We start from the raw sequence: 19,724 nt of genomic DNA on the forward strand, positions 1-19,724 counted from the left end.
TGTCTCATATAATCTCAGAGCTCAGGAGATCAAAGTAGCTGAATTGTCATGAGTTTGAGGCCAGTCTAGACTGGTAAAAAGTAAGTTCCAGGCCAGCTTGGGTTATTAATGAGACCCTGTCTCAAAACCCAAACAAACAAAAACCCAGGTGGGACAGAGACAGATAGAAAGATCTCCAAAATGGTAGACTTGCCCTCATCAGTAATACCACATTAAATCTAAGTTACCTAAATAACACTCAGGGAGAAACCAAGACTAGGAAGGGAGGGACTTGTTCCTTTTCCCCCCCACTATGCTTTGTATACATATTTTAAGAACAGTTTCTTCCCTAAGATGAGAACTTCTCAGTAGAGAAATACAGAATGGCAGAGAAACACTTAAGGAAATGCTCAACGTCCTTAGGCATCAGAGAGATGCAAATCAAAACGATACTGAGATTTCACTTTGCACCCTCCGGCTATTTACACACTGCTCACTAATGTCCGTCCTCCTTTGTACCTGATGAGATTGGTCTGTGTGTGTTTTTCCCATAAACTATAGACAACAGATTATAGTCAGATTATACTGAAAATTATATGGGACTACAAAGTCCCAGGTACTCTTCTGAAACTGTTTTTCTTGTATATTTGGTAAAGGGAAATAAGAAAGTTTGCATTCAATCCTGCCTATCCTCTTGACTTATATTATGGAACTGTAACTCTATTAAAAATGATTTTTTACTACCTGTCTTTTATGCCTCTACTTTTTTGTAAGTAGCTATACACCTTGCATGCTTTGCTTGGTTAATCTTCCTGCTCATTCTAGTTTCTGAACTAAAGCTACTTGTGGCCGTATATACAAATGGTGCTCTGTGGTGGGTGAGTGTTCATCGGTGCTAAGGAATGCAGAAGATTTAGGTTTTGTTTTTTTTTTTGGGGGGGGGAGGAAAGGGTTTATTCGGCTTACACTCCCATCGCGCTGTTCATCCTGTTCCTCCTTGAAGAAGTCAGGACAGGATCTCAAGCAGGGCAGGATCCTGGAGGCGGGAGCTGAAGCAGAGGCCATGGAAGGGTACTGCTTCCTGACTTGCTCCACGTGGCTCCAAGATTTAGGTTTTAATCAGATTTCTTAAAATGAAAGGCATAATAAATCACCACATTTCCAGGTGCACTCCTTTAATCCCAGCCCTTGGGAGGCAGAGGGAAGTAAATCTTTATGAGTTCAAGTCCAGTCTGCTCTGTAGAACTAGTTCCAAGCCAGTCAAGCTAATAGTGAGACCCTGTCAAAACAAAATAAAACAAAAAATAATCTTACAACTTCTAGAAGGAAGTACGCAGCAATTTCCTTTGAATTCTTTTCCTAAACTTTACTTTCTTTTTCTCCTGTAAATGACTTTTTCCTCAGGCACTAATATTCATGATACTTATTATTTCTTTTTTCTAGTCAGTGGATTTTGTTGAAAAGTAACCAAGAGGCTTGGCGCATAGTCCTCTGTTAATGGCACTCACCTAGTGTGCATGACTCAGGCTCTGGGTTTGATTTCCAATACCATATATATGGGTCATGGTAATGCTCACTTGTGATCCAGCTCTCAGCAAGGGGGGCCAGAGAACCAGAAGTTTGGCCAGCGTAAGCCACATAAAATCCTGTCAGAAAGAAAAGTAATTACAATTTAAGAAGCTTTTATTTTGTTTATCACTGTTCTAAGCCTTTTATATGCCGATATATTTCATTCTTAGAAAAACACAGTGCGAAGGCCATTTTTAATCCCAGTTCACAGTTATAGCAGCTAAGGAATCGGAGAGATTGGTCATGCAGATATTCTACCACAGAGTTGCAATTTAAAATGCGTCCAGTTTAAATCCAGTGCCTTTTCTGAGCATTGTGTATCTCATTATCAGGTTAGTTCTTTTCTTTCCCTTCCTGCCTTCCTTCCTGTCCTTCAAAAAATACTATGCTCAGATACACTATTTGTTTGAATAGCCATTTATATGGCATTTTATCCTCTTTTTATATTTAGCTCAGGCTGGCCTCAAATGCATGATCCTCTTGCATCTACTTGTCCAGTACTAGAATTATAGTCAGGTAACACCACACCCTGAGTGTGTATGTGTGTGTGTATACAGGCCGGAAGAAGACATCCTATCCCCTGGAGCTACCAGTACCAGGTGGTTGTGAGCCACCTGACATGGGTGCTGGGAAGCAAACGCTAGTCCTCTAGACGATCTGCAAGTGCTCTTAACCACCAGTTAGTCTTTCCAGCCCTTTACCACATTCCTTTATTTAGCCATTTCAGTTGGTATATAAACTTTATTTTGACAAATGTCAGCCTACCTACAAATGAGCTTTGGATTTTGACCCATGGAGAAATTGAAACTAGTTTTTACTCATTTTCAGTTTACACAGTTAGTATGGCAGTAAGTTATAATGCTTGGTAAAAATTTAAGTGGCATGTTATCCTCAGAGTACTTGTCCTGTAGCAACACCCCTATTTAATGTTTAACAGACCATAAAAGGGATTTAGTGCTTTATTCTGGGCTTTTCCCATCTGATTCAACAGAATGGAATGGTCCTCTTTTGATGGTTCTGTATCTTTGTGTGTTTCCCAATGGTATTCAAAGTGTGCTACATTTCTACATTGTGGAGTCAGAGGGTGGTAAGCCTGAGTGAGAAAATGCAAAAGATTTTCTTCATGAGTGCATTGTAGTCTTGGTGGTTTCGCTTATTATTTTTAAGCGATTTTTAAATAAGGGAATATGCTTGATTCCCTAGAACTGGAGTGGACAGTGTGCATCACCATGTGGGTACTGGAAACTGAACCCAGGTCCTCTGCAAGAACAGCCAGTGAGTGTTCTTACTGCTGAGCCGTCTCTCCAGCCACAGTGGTTTGGGTTATATTGATGCAGTTTGCTATATTGTACACCGTATCTGCAGATATCACAGGATGTGTAGAATAGGCGCTTGATGCTCTGCTTACCTGCTCCATTGTCATAACTTATCATCCAAATCCCTACATTTCTTAACATCTTGCCCTCCTCTTTTACTGCATGGAGTACCCAAACTTGTATCACACAAGAAATAGGGTGCCTGACTCATAGTACTTTAAGGCCAATTAAATAGGAACCATTACAGTCTAAACTTGCTATACTAAGCAGGAAGAGAAACTGAGGCCTAGGGAATTTCAGTAACTTGCCCATGCCACACATCTAGTACACAGCAGAGATTTGACTCTCACTATTACGCTAATGGTCAGATAGTGAGGAATGGTGGCAGTTCGATTGAGTTTTTTCTTCTGCTTCAATTCTCGCTGTCAAGAGAACTTACTAATTAGCAATCATTTTCTACTATTTTACAGCAAAATTCTTTTATGGTGTTTTGCTCCCATGTGGCTTTATAACATAGTTAAAGCCTTGGAATAGAATTTGTCCTTGGCACTCAAGTAAAAGTCTCAAGACCAGTGTTCTCTGAACAAGTGGCATCTGCCTCCTGATTCCTGGGGGCCATAAGAAGCAGACATCACACTGACCTTGCCTGGTAAAGTCATGGTCTAAATTACAGAGCCAAAATAGAGGAAATTTGAGAGTATTACAGAACAAGCAATAGTAACTTAATAATTCTGCTCATTTTATAATACAAGACACTTGTGAGAGTATCATTGAACATAGTCAGTCTGTGAGAAAGAGGTTATGTAAGTGTGCGGCTACCAAGATATGCGAATGCCAGAAAGAAAGTGAAGTGCCAAAAGTAGATGTATTGAGGATTTGCTTTTTTCCTGCCTCTAGCCAAGTTATTTGTTGATGAACTGTTAGTTTACTTTGTATTTCGTTCTTGACTGTTGGGTTGCCAGTCTAGGCTTAAGGGCCTAGCCATCTCTCTACCCCCATATTTTCTTTCCATGTGGACATGGGTGAGATGCTGGGGAACTTTGACTTACTTAATCATTTGTCACTTGAGAACCACTAATTAAAATACTTTAAGATACAAGTGTTATTTTGTTATTTCAACAGATTACACATTTATGACATTTTCTCCTGAAATGTAGCCAAAGAACAAATTCTAAATGTAGCCAAAAGTCTTAATTCTCTAATCTGTTAGAAAATGAAACTATCTTTTCTAAAACTTTAGACAAGTAATTGAACAAGTGCAGAGACACAAATGAGAAAGCAGCATAAGTTCTACTAAAGGGACAGTGGCAGTACAGCATGAGCAGTGCGTGGTTGATCGGTGTTTTCCAAGGCAGCGTGGAGATCACAGTTAGTGGTATGTAGAGATGTAGCTCCATGGCAGAGTGAGGGCTGAGAGGGAACAAAAAACAGTTATTAATAAAAAAATTTTAAAGAAGTGAAGTTTTGTGCCACATTTAACAAGCACCTTCTTATATTTTTTATAAATGAGGCATTGGAACAGTAGGTAGTTAGTCAACAATGTTGATAAATAACAAAAATTGCCAGTTTGTCTCTGTGTTAATTTCTTATTGACTCCTTACCTCACCTTTCTGTCCGTGACTAAAGGTAAACTGTTCTGTATAAAGCTACTCATCTTTTCCTGTTTGATTACACTTAATTCGTAAATCTGAACGGCAGAGAGAGAGCATGAATATTAGGGCCAGAGCTGGATTGGGGAATGTTGCATCCGGTATGACCTCAGCGTGGACAAGAAGCCACATCTAAGAAACTTTCAAACTGCCCCATCTTGACAGTTCTTTAGAACTCTTGGCTAAGAAGCTGTTTATAGTCCATAGCGTGTCATAGAAAGCTGGCGTTGCTGGTTATGATAGTAACCACAACTGGGACTTTACTAATCACTGACCTCCACAGGAATTCTCTCTTTTTCTTTTTTTTTAATCTGAGCTCACACTTGGCTTGGCCTTTCCTTTGCTGCAGCCTTCTCTTTAATAGCTGTGTGAATGATTTAACTTGCAGTGAACAAAAGAAGGGCACAGAGTCCAGCAGCTGTGCTGTTGCCACTGGGTGCTTAAGTATCTTCAGTGCAGCCAGTGGTGTGCCTGGCACAGATGCTCACCAATAATATTTAAAACAAAACGTTTTAAAGAAAGTAGGTAGATGCTTATTTGAAAGCTCTTCTCGTTTTGTTTTCTTTTTAAGAAGTGCTAGATTGAAAGCTCTTTTCTCTGTAAGTTTGAGCAAGTTGATGCTCAAATGAGGTCTGTAGTTTTGGTGATAGATAGTGTTGGCTTTAGATTCTTTCAGACAAGAATTTCTGAGTACTTTTATGTTAATTAAACTGGGCAGACCTGTATGAGGTACATGTTACTGAGTTGATTTTCCAAATGGAATGAATGAAGTCATTGATGGCAAATGACTTGTATCTTACCTAGTTTACTTAGTAAAAGAGAAGCAAGAGGCAAGGGACTAATTTAGTAATCAGACTTCCCAGATCTTAGGCCAGGTGTGTGGCTCACTGTTAGAACACTTACCTAGAGTATCTACTCTCCGGTAGAATTCCTAGTACTGCCAAAAGAAGGTTTTGCTTTGTTTTGATCTTGCTTCTCAGGTCATGCTAAATTATACCCAGTTGGATTGTGCAACTGCTTACTTTGTAAGATAGCATCTTATATTTCTTCAGATGGTTAGTAAGAGTCACATTACATAGGTGATTGGCAATATGATTCACCCATAGGAGTGAAGGAGCAGCCTGTCCACGCACAAGTGTAAAGTAAATGACTTTTATTGGTACCCATATACATATGGGGTAGTTTGCCCAGAAGACTGTCACCAAATTTAGATTTGTCTCCAAATGTTTGGATTTCTGTGTTTCAGGATTTTACATTGTTGCTCTGAAAAGCAAATATAGGAAAAACTCACATGATTTATGCACTAAGATGTTTTAAGTGAGCCAGGCATGGTAGGACACGCCTTTGATACACTCAGGGAGGCAGAGGCAGGCAGATCACTGTAAGTTCGAGGCCAGCCTGGTTTAGGACAGCCAAGAAACCCTGTGTAAAAACCAAAAATGAAAAAACAAAACAAAAAGATACTTTAGGTTACAACATAGTAGATTCTATTTTTCTAGGTTAAGATTGTATCTGTATCTATGCCTATGTCTGTCTGTCTGTGTATCTTTGTGTTTTGTGTGTTTAGGTTTTAACTGTAGGACATGGAAGGATTTATGTAGTGAATGTAAATTTGTGGTTGCAAATCAGTATAACTTATAAAAATGAACAAAAATCACACTGGCATTTACAGTACAAACAAGGAAACTTTCTAATTTATGTTTGTGCTCAGGAGTTGTTTCTGGAATAGTTACTGTAATTATTTTTTTTAAGTAAAAACTCTAAAATATTTTATTTAAAATATAAATTACAAGAAAAACTTCACCAAATGTACAATATAAGTCTGCTAGACTTCCAGACAAAATCATGAGTATTCAATCATTACCTTTCTGAGACCAATCAAAAGTTCTTAGAGATTTATCACCTTCTTGAAGTTGTATTGTCAAAAGGGAACATACTTTAAAAAATAGAAACATCCAGTAGCATACCCTAGTACTAAAACTATTTTAAAAAGGATCTAGAAGGGAAAAGGCAAGGAGAAAACCTGTCAGTTCTGTTTCTGGTAAAGTGTTTACTTCAAAAAACTTTTAGTTACTGTAATTATTAAACTTCAGTTGACTAGAAAAGTTCAAGTATCCAGGTGTTGCAGAAATATAAGCTGGGTACCCTCTTCCCCAATACTGTTGTTGCTGGTTCTTTCCTTATAGACACGTTATCAGCTAGTTGTATGAGAGCAGACACCATGTGAGTGTAATAGAGCAGGCCTCTCCAGCCCAGAGATGGAATGTACAGGAGTAAAGTTTTCTGACCTGTCTCATAGCTACATCAGTTGCTTTGATCACTTTTTGGTATCAGAATTTCTAGAAGTAAGAATATAGCTAGCAGTGGTACCTGCAGGGTAAGTTAAGCACCCATCATACTTTTGGGCCTAGCAAGTGCTAGTTCCTACCACCAAGCCCACAGCAGTCCTGAGATCTTGAGAGTAAAGGTGAGAAGTAGAGGGTGTTTTAGAAGGGATGCATGTTGACAAGGATGTCAAGTTTCCTTGGGGTGGGTCTGTTCTGCTCTGCTCTGCTCTACTCTGCTCTACCACACTCTGTTGAAGCTTGCTAAAAGGGGGCCTGAGTTCAAAGTAGCCATGGATTTCAGAGCATAGTAGCTAGGACTGTGTTAGTTATTCTTCCTCAAGTAGAGGGTTCTGCATGGTGTTTTCTTAGGGTTTCCACAACAATTATTTTTTTCTCAGTTCCAACCTAGGGCTTCCTATTTGTTAGGAAATGTTCTTTCACTGACATATACTCCTGGCCTTGGCTCTTCATTTGTTTGCTGTTTTGGGAGACAGGGCCTCTCTATATAGCCTTGGCTGTCCTAAAACTTGCTCTGTAGAAAAGACTGACCTCAAACTCACAAGATCATTGCCTTCTGAGTGCTGGGATTAAGGAAATACCCCATTAAACTTGGCCTCAAAATTTCTTTGCAATAGGTTTTTGCTTTGGCCTTGCACTTCCAAAGCATCTCAAGTGCTGGAATTGAATGCCTGCAAAACCCCACTAGCTTTAATTGTTTGAAGTTTATACACAAAAAAACAAATATTTGAATTGGCCACCAAGTAGCCTCCCAGGTTGTCATAATACAACTTCTCATCCTGTCCAGTTTAATTCATTTTTAAAGATTAGGGAACAGGCTCAGTAAGCTAAGATTAAAATAATCATTTTTCTAACAGGTAATTGAAGCAAAAGAAACATCACCGTATGTCTTCTGTGAAAATGAAAACAGTAGCAGTTATATGTGGGACTAACATAGCTAACCACACTGGAACCATACACTGTTAGTCAGACTTTCAAAACTCCAAAAACGACTTAGGAGAAGTTTACTAAGGGTCTTAGTTTCAGAGAAGTCATCTCGTGGTTGGCTGGCTCCATCACTCCAGGCCTGAGACAAGGCTGAATATCCTATCATGGCAGGGAATATGTTGTAGAGTGAAACAGCGTACTATGTTGAGCAGGGAGCAGAGAAGAAAAGGGAGGAACCTAAGACCATAAAACTTTGAGGGGCACACTCTCAGGGACCTGGATCTTATAGCTGGTTCCCCACTTCTTATTGTTTTACTCCTAGTAGTCTGCTAAATTCATTAGTGGATTAATTTGTTGATAAAGACAGAGGCTTCATGACAGGATCACTCTAGAATTCTGATCATCCTCTGAACTCTACTTCTAGTGAGGACCAGCCCCTCATGACATCTCTAAACCATAACACACAGACAAACCTTTAGTTCTTTAAATTTTGCTGCCAATTACTTTGGGAGTGATTTGCCTTTGAGTTGTCTTCCTTGTAAGGTTGATTTTATATCTAAGAAATCAATATCATTTGATAGGTAAAAGTTATTTTGGGGATTAAATAAAGAAGGAGCCACCAAATGTGTGCTCGTGGGACTAGAATTTAGGAGTTGTACCCTATACTTCCTGTGGAAACTAATGCAGTATGGTATAGTGTTAAGAATTTGGCTGCCTGGAGTTACAAATCAATGTTGGAACAGGTGGTCGGTGTGTTTGAGGTCCTGAGTTACACCCAGTGCATGAGTGTATGTTTGTGCATGTGTGTATGTTCGTGGACGTGTGCATGTGTCTGCACACGCACGCACACACACACACACACACACACACAAAGACACACAGAATTTGGTGTCAGATACCTCTACTTCATTTGCTACTAAACCATAACCTTAAGAAACTTATCTCTACTCATCATTGAATTTCGTTTCATCACATGACATATGCCTTAGAACCAAAGCCACTCCGAGTTCCATCTAGATTATTGCAAAGGTCTAATTGGCCTAACTGTACTTATTTTCTGAAGTTTATTTTCACATTGGAATCACAGTATTTTTAAGATCTGGACTATCACATTTTCAACTGTGGACTAGGTAAAGTTTTTTTGTTTTTTTTTTTTTGTTTGTTTGTTTGTTTTCAAGACAGGTTTTCTCTGTGTAATAGAGCCATGGCTCTCCTGGTCTTACTTTGTAGACCAGGCTTGCTCCAAACTCAAGAGTTCCGTCTGCCTCTGCCTCCTAGAGTGCTGGGATTAAAGGTGTGTGCCACCATGCCTGGCTAGGTGAAGATTTCTTAAATTATATGTATAATAAAAAGTGCGAGTACATGGGACAGTACTGACAAAGTAACCAAATTAAAATGAAATTATTTCAGCCGGGGGGTGGCTCACATGCCTCCACTAAGATGTCTTGTAGCTGAGTGGTTGGAGAACTCAGCATTACTGAGCTGATGTGGATACCATGCCTTTGAACTTCATGGACTGTAAGCTAACCTTTCTTGTCTATATTATTATCTTTTAGAGTTCCTTATGGTAATACAAAGCTAACTATTATATATAGTCTTGGTCTGGAGTATATGAAAACTGTCAGTAAGAAAATGACAATCTAAGGAAAATCAGGTACCCATGAACTATGCAGTAGGATTTAGTTTCTAAAAATTTTCATTGCATTAATAAATGCTTTCACAAGTGAGCTAATCCTTCTACTTAAGTTCTTGTTAATGAGCTCAGCTGAAACCTTTACAGTTTTCTGAACAGGTTGCTTATTTTATGATTGCAAATTCAATTTTCAGTGCTTTCTTCCTCATAACAAGATAATCAATCTCTCTTTACTTTACCCTTTGTTGAGAGTTCTCTTCTAGAAACCAGCCCTACGTGTGATTCTTTGTTATAAGACAGCTCTGTAAATCTTAGCCCAGATACCACACTCCGTGCGGGTCTCCTCCATAGGAAGATAACCCATGTTTTAATCTAGATTCCAGATCCTTTACTCCCCTCACTGCCTTTTCACTGTAACAGTGTTCTTATGATTTGGAGATAGAGAACAAAAAATGACCAGTGCTCCTCTTTTAGTGAGACATTTCGACTAGGTAGCCTCTAAAGTCATTCTCTTTTTTTTCTTTTTTTTTTTTTTCTTATATGTTTTTCTTAAATGTTAATTAAGCCACTTAATTACTTTCTTTAAAATAGGGAAATAAGACACCAAATTCAACTCTTTCTATACAATAAGAAATGGGAATATGGGATCTGGAGAGATGGCTGTGAGGTTAAGAGCACTGGGTGCTCTTCCAGAAGTTCTAAGTTCAATTCCCAGTGACTACATGGTGGCTCGTAGCCATCTATAATGAGATCTGGTGCCTTCTTCTGGCATACAGATGTACATGCACACAGAAAATGGTATACATAATAATAAATAATTTTTTTTTTTAAAGAAAGAGATTGGAATCCTTGAAGTTTTAGTTCTCAGCATATGACAATACTCAGGACATTCTTGATTCTCCCTGTCCTGTTCTAGTCTTGCATTTGTGTGCTTGATTGGTTTGTTATAACCATTGTGTTTCCCTTTTATCCTGAAGACCACTTGTTTTTACACGGTGGAACAGCATTAATCAGTATCTAAATAAAAGCCTGGTTGAAGATCCTGGAATAGTGTGTTAAATTTTCAAGACCACATTTGTTGGAATATCTCTTGTCTAGATGACTGTATTGTTCTTAAATTACCTTCCCCAAAGTGCCTTCTTCTATGTTTCATCTTCATATTCTGGTGGGACTGGAAGCTGCAGTTCCAGGTTGCCTCTGTGTCCTCTCACACCATTCTCACAAGTTCATTTGAAGGTAATCATTCCCTGCAGTACCTGCATCCCTGAAGAACTGCTTTGAGCATCGAAAGTGAAAATTATTACCATTTTTGGGATGTAAAGTATGGCTCTAATTAACTTGTAAATGGAAAGGAAAGGAAAAAGGAAAGAAAGGAAAGGAAAGGAAAAAGGAAAGAAAGGAAAGAAGGAAGGAAGGAAGGTCATGTAGACTCTAAGCTACATCCAATAAAGACAGCAGTACATACATGACTTGTTTTTTTCCAGTGGATTGTCTCATTTTCCACAAGGTGGCATTAAGAATCTCATAATCCCACCATCTCTTACAGTCACTAGCTCATAAATGTTTGGAGGAATTCATCTAATGTTTTCAAGGAAAAATACCCTTTACAGGTTCTTGGATTTAGATGCTTGGTGCTCCGGTAGTAGCACTGTTTTGGGAGGCTGTGGAATCTTTGGGAAATAGAGCTACCCAGATAGATAGAAACTACCAGAGGCAAGGCATCCAAGAATATACCCCACCCGGGGTTCCAGCTTGGCCTCTGCTTCTGGATCTGCCAGGAGCTAAGGCACTGACTGATGCCTTATACTTCAGCCACTACTGACAGAGCATCCCAGCTCCCTACCTTTCCCTCAATATGCAGTGCATTCCCAGAGACTAGAGGCCAGTCCTGAAGTTGCTTGGGTCAGGTATTTTTCATAGCACGGGAACAGTGACTGCAGTATAAAGTCTGTCCAGAGCATTTGCAGCAGAGCTGAGCCACACGACTACCAGTGATTACCTGCCTCCACCTCCTGAGGACTGAGAGTAGAGCATGCACCACCACACTCAGTTCCAACCTTGAAGTTTTTGGGGAAATAACTAGTTCCACGAGGTGAAAGGTAAAATAAAAACATAATTATCTTTCAAAATCTCATTTGAATAAATATTATGATATCCAGAGACTTGTAATGTGTAATAATTTTATCTCTTGTTAATTTTCATCCCCTCTGAGTTGAATATACCTGTGAAAAGTTTAGCAATACGTAAGGACAAAGCTTTAAAAATTAAATATTTGAATTTTTATTTATTGTTAGTGTGAGGATGGGTACAAGCATGCCACCATAACACATGAGGATGTGAAGCTCTCCAGAGGACAGCTTGCTAGACTTGATTCTCTTCATCCCTCTGACATGGGTTCTGAGCATCAAACTCATGCATGAGGCTTGCATGGCAGCCACTCTTCCCCACTAAAACCATCTCACTGGGCCCAATTTAATATTTTTCTGAATTATTTCAGAGTCAAACTTCCCACGAATCATTAAGATTCTAAAGGGCTTTGTTGATGCTCAAGCTAATATCTACTTGTTTATTGTTCCCTTTTCTACGTTAACTTTTTTTAAGTTCTTACTAGTACATTTGATTCTGAGTATAATACGACATAGGTTGTTGGCTAGCTTTGAAGTCTTTCAAAGCCTGTCTTTAATTGACAGATAATTTTACTTAGGATCAAATATGTGTTGTCAATGATTACATCAGTTTTGTCTACTGGTTGCTGATGTTTGAGGATGGGAGTTTCTAGCATAGGAAGGGCTTAGTGAGGGCTTCAGCAGTGAAGTTGGCACTATACTTTGTTAAGTGACTGTCTCCACAGGTGTATGTAGTGTTTTTAAAAGTGCTGACGTAGCCTCTCAGTTCTTTCTTGTCAAGTGTGTGAGGTAAGTGCTGTTTAAAATGAAAACTATCTTTTAACATTAAGGATAGGAACTTTGAAAGAGTTTTAACATCTCACATACTAAGTTATCTCATTTAAAAGAAAAATGCCTGTAAATGCAGGTGTGAACTACCTTATTTTTCCCCCACTGAACACTTCAAGTCATTCTGAGTTAGCATTTCCTGTTTCTGCTTCTCTCTCTCTCTCTCTCTCTCTCTCTCTCTCTCTCTCTCTCTCTCTCTCTCTGCTTCAGGAAGGGTTTCTAGTCCATTGACTTCATATGCATAGTTTTAAAATAAAAGTTTTTTGTTTTTTGTTTTCTGAGACAGGGTTTCTTTGTGTGGCCTTGGCTGTCCTGGACTTACTTTTGTAGATCAGTCTCTCTTCAAACTCACAGCAACCCACCTGCCTCTGCTTTCCTGAGTTCTGGGATTATAGGCATGCACCACCACACCCAGCTAAAATTAAAATTCTTTATGTGAAAAATTATGGTAAGAATGGAGCTAAGGCTGGGTTTAATCCCAGCACTGAAGAGGCAGAGGCAGGAAGATCTCTGAGTTTGAGGACAGCCAGTGAGCAGGACAGCCAGGACTACATAGAGAGGAGACCCTCACCCTTCATGTGCACTTCTCCTCCCAAAAAGAATGGAACTGTGAGTTGTGATGCATGCCCTTTAATCAAGACATGACTGGGGGACTGAGCCAGGAGGATTGCCACTATGGAAGACCCTTCTCAAAAAAGAAAAGTTAGAAAAAGAATAAAAAGATGAGAATGTAAAGCAAATAGACCACACTTCTTATCAGTCTTGTTTGTTTGTTTGTTTGTTTTTAATTATTCTAAATTTATATGTTTGTGTGTTGCCTCTACTTCACCAGAAATATGTACTAAGTTCCAGTGGCCAAAAGGCCCAGAGATTTTTATCCTGGCCACTTTGGTAATGGCTAGACTTAACGCTACACCCTGTTGTGTATATTCAGTGTTTGTAGATGGTAGATTTAGAGTTGTCCAGTTTTGACTATTTGTGCATCGGAATGTGTGTGAACTTTTTAAATTAGCACATTTTCCACTTTATTCCACAATTGCATGTAATTGTAGTAAAGTTCACATAATCTCTGAATCATTTGTGTAAATTCTCATTTTATTTAATTATGTGGTGACTTTTTGCCTTGAAATGGAAAAAAAAATCTTAGCATTGCTTTTATACCATATTTTTATATATTCATCAAGTTCTATTTGCTGAAGTCTTAAGCAGTATGTCAGTGTGATGAAGTATTTAGTTAAAACTATATTGTGTTTGTAAGACTGTTTTACTGAATAGACTTAAACTATTAAAAACAAGTGAGTAGGTGCTGGAGGAATATACCAGAGGTTAAGAGCACTGGCTTCCCTTCCAGTAGATGTAGGTTTGATTCCCAGTAACCACATGAAGTCTCAAAACTGTCTGTTAACTCTACTTCCTGGGGATCCAATTCCTTCTTCTGGTCTCTGTGGCAGTGGGCACTAATGTATACATGCATACATGTAGGCAAAATATTCATATACATGAAATGAAGTTGAAGGTATTTCAAAGAAAAGACAGGTGGTATGAATGCTCTATTAAAAACTTAATACAGTACTGGAGAGATGTCTGAGTGGGTAAGATGCCTGTGTGTTCTATCCCCAGCACCCACATAAAAGCTTGACATGCCTGTAATCTCAGTAGGGACTGGAGGAGGATCTCTGGGTCTCATGGGCCAGCCAGCCTATCTAAAGGAGAAAGGTCTATGTTCAGTAAGAGACTTGTACAAAAGTAAGCTGGAGAACAGATGTCTGACATTGACTTTTGGTCAGCACACTTGTACACACAGATAAGTTCAGCCACACAGATAGGTGCACATGTGTACACCATAAGCACAAGCAAACCCACTCACACAATATGCACATATAGACATAAAAATTGCTTCTGTCAGGTGTGGGTGCTGTGAGATGGCCTCTCTCCCTTTAAGAACTGTCAGGATTGCTCTTGTGCTTAGCTTCTGAACTGTGACTAAGTCCCAAAAGGAATTCTGTCAGAGAACGCAGCAAGGAATAAGGCAATACCTTTGATACTAAGTGTAACTGGCCATTTCTGCCGTGTGTACAACCTGGAAAAAGCTGCATATGAAGACATGCAAGAGTATTCACAAAATTGGAAACTTTTTCAGCAGCGAAGTAGATTAAACTGTGCTTTTATATATGTAATGAGGCAGCAATAAAATCGGTGAGCTGGTATCTATATCAGTTTTTCTCAACGATAGAACAGTATATGAAAAGGCAATTTTCAGAAGGGTATGTACCATATAATCCTACCTTTTCAATGTACTAAAATAGTTGTGTATTAAATGAGTTCATATGCATACATTCATTCACAGACTAGATGAGACTTGAAGACAGCAGCTTTATAATAGAACATCATGCATGAATGTTCATTCATCTCTGTGCTGTTTTCATTTCTGAGAGATAAAAATGTCCAGTTTGAAGCAAATATGTATGAATGTCCACTGTGAGTCATTTTATTCACTATGTAGGTGTTAGTTCTTTATTCTTTTGACAGTCTTTTCACTGATGACACATTGATAGTCGATTTTTTTACTGAGACTGGAACAGTTGGTTTTTAAACTAAATTTATTGTCTATCAATGAAGTTTTTTATACAAAGTTGTGGTTTTTTGTTTGTTTTATAGGAAAAACATCAGAGAGAGGCTCATTTTCCCTGTACAGCAGAGACTCTGGATTATCAGGTTGTCAGGTAAGATTCGTGAGATTTACATTTATATAATGATAGAGAAGACGTTTATTGACATAATTTCACCATTATGTATTCATATAGTATTGTGACTTCTTGTGGTGGTGTGTGTCTGGTTGGTTGGTTTGCTTTGGTTTGGGGCTGGGTTTTGTTCATTTGTTCGTTTGGTTGGTTGGTTTTTGTTTTTTGTTTGTTTTTGTTTTTTCCTCTGTGTAGCCCTGGCTGTCCTTGACTCACTTTGTAGACCAGGCTGGCCTTGAACTCACAGAGATCTGACTACCTCAGCCTTCTCAGTGCTGGGGTTAAAAGTGTATATTACCGGATTTACAAGGTTGTTTTTTTTTTTTTTTTTTTTCTTTTCACATTGTACCATCTTGAAATGGCTTTCTTTATTCAATTCAGTTTTGTTTTTGGTTTTGTTTGTTTGGGCTTTTGTTTGTTTTTTGCTTTTGTTTTTTGAGACAGGGTTTCTTTGTGTAGCCTTAGAATTCACTGTGTAGACTAGGAGGGCCTCCAACTCAGGAAGGTCAGACCACCTGTGCCTCCCTAAGTGCTGGGATTATAGGTGTGTACCGCCATGCCTGGCTTTTCATTCAGATTTTGTTCCATTCAGTTAGACACAAGTAGACAGAGTATCTTGTGTCTAGAAATAACTTCTCACTTTTTCACATAGGAAAAGCAAGTTGTTGGTCCATGCAGTGATTTGTATCTTGAATATGCTGTCCTGGTGGCTCTGCTACTTTCATTCCTATTGTTTAGCTCACCAAGCATTTCAGACCTCAGCTGGCTTTGCTCTGGACACCTTCTTCTCCCTTGTAGGTTCTTCATTACATGTTATGTTTTTGCTGTTGATCATCTTTCCACTATTTTCTCATAGAATCCTGACACCTTGTTTTACCTTCACATTCCCTTCAGAATCAAGCCTCCCTGCACTCTGCAACCTACCCCCCCCAAAAAAAAAAAAACAAAAACAGAAAAGCGATCTTCATGGGACTGATCTAAGAGTATCTGAGTCATTGTAACTGTCATACTAACAACACTCTAGTTAATACATATTCATAATTATTGACAAATACAAGAAATAATGATAGTCACAATAAGTGATTTGTTAAATACAAATCACTCATGGCTGTTCCATGAGTTAGACATAGTAGCCCACACCTATAATCACAGAGCCTGAGAGGCTGAGGTAGGAGAATTTCTGAGTTTGATGCCAGAACAGACTACAAAGTAAGAGCCAGTCATTGAAATAAATAAAAATCCCCCTATGTCTGGTTTCAATTACCCATAATCAGCTTTGTTTTGAAAATATGAAATGGAAATTCAGAATCAAACCATTGGTCAACTTTAGGTCGCATGACATTCTGAGTCATAGTGATGTCCGTTTGGAATGTGAGTTACTCCTTTGTCTAACATATTCCTACAACTATTCATTGCCTGCCCATTAGTTACTTAGTCTTGGTTCTCAGATTGACTGTTGTGGTGCCATCATGCTGTGTTCAAGAAACCCTTCTTTTAGCTAATAATGCTCCAAACTATAGGGGTATTGAGGCTGCCACTTGGGATTTGTCAAAAGAAACTCTAAGAGGCTTTCTCTGAGAAAAGGTTGGAGTTCCCAACTTGATAAAGGAGGGAACTTATATCCTGACATTGCTAAGGTCTGCAATGCTTTAAATGCTCATATTGAATCTTTTCAGCCACCCATCATGCAGATTAGAAAGCAGGTATTCTCCAGGGGTAGTTTTCATGGTTTTATACATAGCAAGTCATAAACCTAAACTGATGCTTGAAGTTTTTAACTGTCATGTGACTCTACTTCAATGCTCCTGTGTCCTTCACTTTTAATGACTTTGTTTGAAGAGGGGACTAAAGGCTTACCTTTTTTAGCATGCATCCTAGGAGCCTGGAATTCACATGAGTATTAAAAAGAGCTGTTTGTTAGTTTGTTAGCTGTTCATAAACAGAGATCAAGAAGCCCCATGGGAAAGAGAGCAACAAACTTACAGAAGGTTCAGTGAAAAAACACAGACTTAAGATGCACATGTGAGAAAGATAAGTTTCTAAGCTCTTCACAACCCAAGTGATCGATGGCCCTAGAGAGGAACTCCATGGTATATATAGCAAAGCAGTGAAAGGGTTTTATTACATCCATGACAGGCAGCATCAGTGAATACAAAAAGGCTCTTGAAACCAGTAAAAGGAATTCATTGCTGAAAAAAAAAGAGCAATGGTTTTGCTATTTATCACTGTTCCCTAATTCCCTAGTGCTATAACTGTTTGAAGAAATTATGGTGAATAATGCCAACTGTTTGGATCTAGAGCATAAGCTCAGGAAAGTCAAGTTATAAAAATTAAGGTATGGTGGTGCTTGCTATAGTTCTGACACTCCAGAGGCTGGAGCATGAAAGGTCCCAAGTTCTGAGACTGCCTGGGCTAAATAACAAGACCCTGTCTTATAATAATGTTGATGATGGTGATGCTGAACAAAGAGAAAAGTATATTAACTCCCATTTAAAGGCAAACCTGGATTCCAAGTAATGTGTTTTTTAATGGATAAGAAAAGCAAAAAATATGCTTAACTAATTGCGACTTTGTCATATATATTCACAAGTGACAAAAATACAAGGGAATATAAATGCTGACTACAAAATTATATCCCAATGCAACCTTTACTATTTTTCTTCAACAGTATCCTCCAAGGAATGTTAACTCTGTTGTTAATGTATGTAAAATGTTGCTGACATTCTGCAAGATTCACGCTAATTTAGTAATGCCTGGTGGGCCTTATTTCATGTTAAGGTGATGTAATAATACATACTAAATGAGTCTTCTCATATTGCCTTCAGTTGCAGAACTGATTAGCCATTAAACGGAATATACTACTTTTACTTTTATTGTACGATCGAATTTTTAATTGATCCAGAACAGAGGATAGTTATGCCATTTTTATTAATGACAGGCACAGTACCTTTTAAACTGCCTAGTGATGTGAAAATTCTTTCATGATTATGATAGTTTTTCTTATACTTCTTATACAAATATTTGTTTACACAGCTTAAATAAAAATTTTAGAACCCTAAAAGATAGTACTGTTAGTTTTCCTTCTCAGAGTTCAAGGTTTTATCTAAGTTCATTATTAAACCCTTAAGAACAAGAACTTTAAAAACTCAGTTAACTCTTTGCTATTTATATATAGGCATTATATTGAAAAGTGATGAAAATAAGAATATTTGGAAAATATAAGTGATCCATGTGTGTTTATCTATTGAGAACTTAAAAATAAAGTGAATAAAAAATCTGTAGAGTTAGAAATAAATTTATATAAGTGAATTTGAAGATTTTAGGTGCTAGAGAGATGGCTCATTTATCTCCTATACAGCAGCTCACATATAACACCTTCTTCTGGTCTCTGTAGGCACCAGGCACTCAAGTGGCACACAGACATATGTGCAGGTAAACACCCAATGCATATAAAGTAAAATTAAAACCAACATACAAATAAAAAACAAGATTTGAAGATCTTGTTCTCAGCAATGGAAAAAATAACAGTACAAAATCTTAACAATAGAACTAAATTAACTCCCAACAACTTAGCTTTATTGGTGTTTATAGACCTCTACATTTAAGAATTGAAAAAAATGTAAGTTTCTTTCAAGGATGTATGGTAATTACAGTTACAAATATGAATCATATACCAGCTCATAAAATCAATGTCAGCAAAGAGCAAAGGTTTGAAAATGTAGAGGGCTTCTTTTCTTTCTTTTTTTAATTAAATTCTTATTTTTTATATTAATTATAGCTTATTTACTTTGTATTCCAGCTGTAGCCCCCTTCCACATTTCCTCCCAATCCCACCCTCTCTCCCTCATCTCCTCCCTGACCCTAGCTTATCAGGTCTCATTAAGACTGGCTGCAGTGTCCTCCTCTGTGGCCTAACAAGGCTGCTCCTCCCTCGGGGGGTTGAGGGTGGAGGTCAAAGAGCCACCCACTGAGTTCATGTCAGAGACAGTCCCTATCCCCATTACTAGGGAACCCTCTTGGATACTGAGCTGCCATGGACTACGTCTGAGCAGGGGTTCTAGGTTATATCCATGTATGATCCTTGATTGGCGAATCAGTCTCAGAAAAGACCACTGTGGAGGGCTTGTTTTCTGACCACATGAAGGTAGAAGCCAACAAGAAATCATTAAACCATACATGTTAAACAACCATAATGGATCCCATATGGTCGAAAGGAGAAAGCCATCTCTAAAAGAGTCTTCTCTGACCTTCATGTTCTCACATGCCAACTACATATAGGTACAAACATAAATAATAATAAAGTAATTCTAAAACTTATAAGACATCAAGGTATAAGTTTAACAAAATATAAGACTTTAACAATGAAAATACACAACACATCTTGGAGAAATTAAAAAATCTGAACAGAGCTATGCATCATGCTTGAGATGTGAAAAATGTTATTTAAATTTTATTTCTTCCTACATTGGGCTATAGAATATAGTTCTAACAGAATTTTTCATAGATATAAGAATATTTAAAAGGTCATTTTCAAGGATAGAAGATAGCAGTGAGATGGCTCAGCACGTAACAGCTGTTCAGCTGACAACCTGAATTTAGTCCTTGGAATCC

The 19,724-nt window shown here is 38.2% G+C and overlaps 1 protein-coding gene across 9 annotated transcripts in view; it reads left to right on the plus strand.

Annotated features, from left to right (window-relative positions):
• Positions 1 to 19,724, plus strand: part of Tcf12 (transcription factor 12) — a 267,507-nt gene that overhangs the window by 154,449 nt on the left and 93,334 nt on the right. For all 9 annotated transcript variants that reach the window (XM_060384798.1, XM_060384799.1, XM_021645466.2 and 6 more), the window contains one exon: positions 15,031 to 15,095. In XM_060384798.1, coding sequence (XP_060240781.1) covers positions 15,031 to 15,095 — 65 coding nt within the window. The remainder of the gene's footprint in view (positions 1 to 15,030; positions 15,096 to 19,724) is intronic.

This window comes from Meriones unguiculatus, chromosome 6 (genome assembly GCF_030254825.1).
Source record: "Meriones unguiculatus strain TT.TT164.6M chromosome 6, Bangor_MerUng_6.1, whole genome shotgun sequence".
NCBI lineage: Eukaryota > Metazoa > Chordata > Mammalia > Rodentia > Muridae > Meriones > Meriones unguiculatus.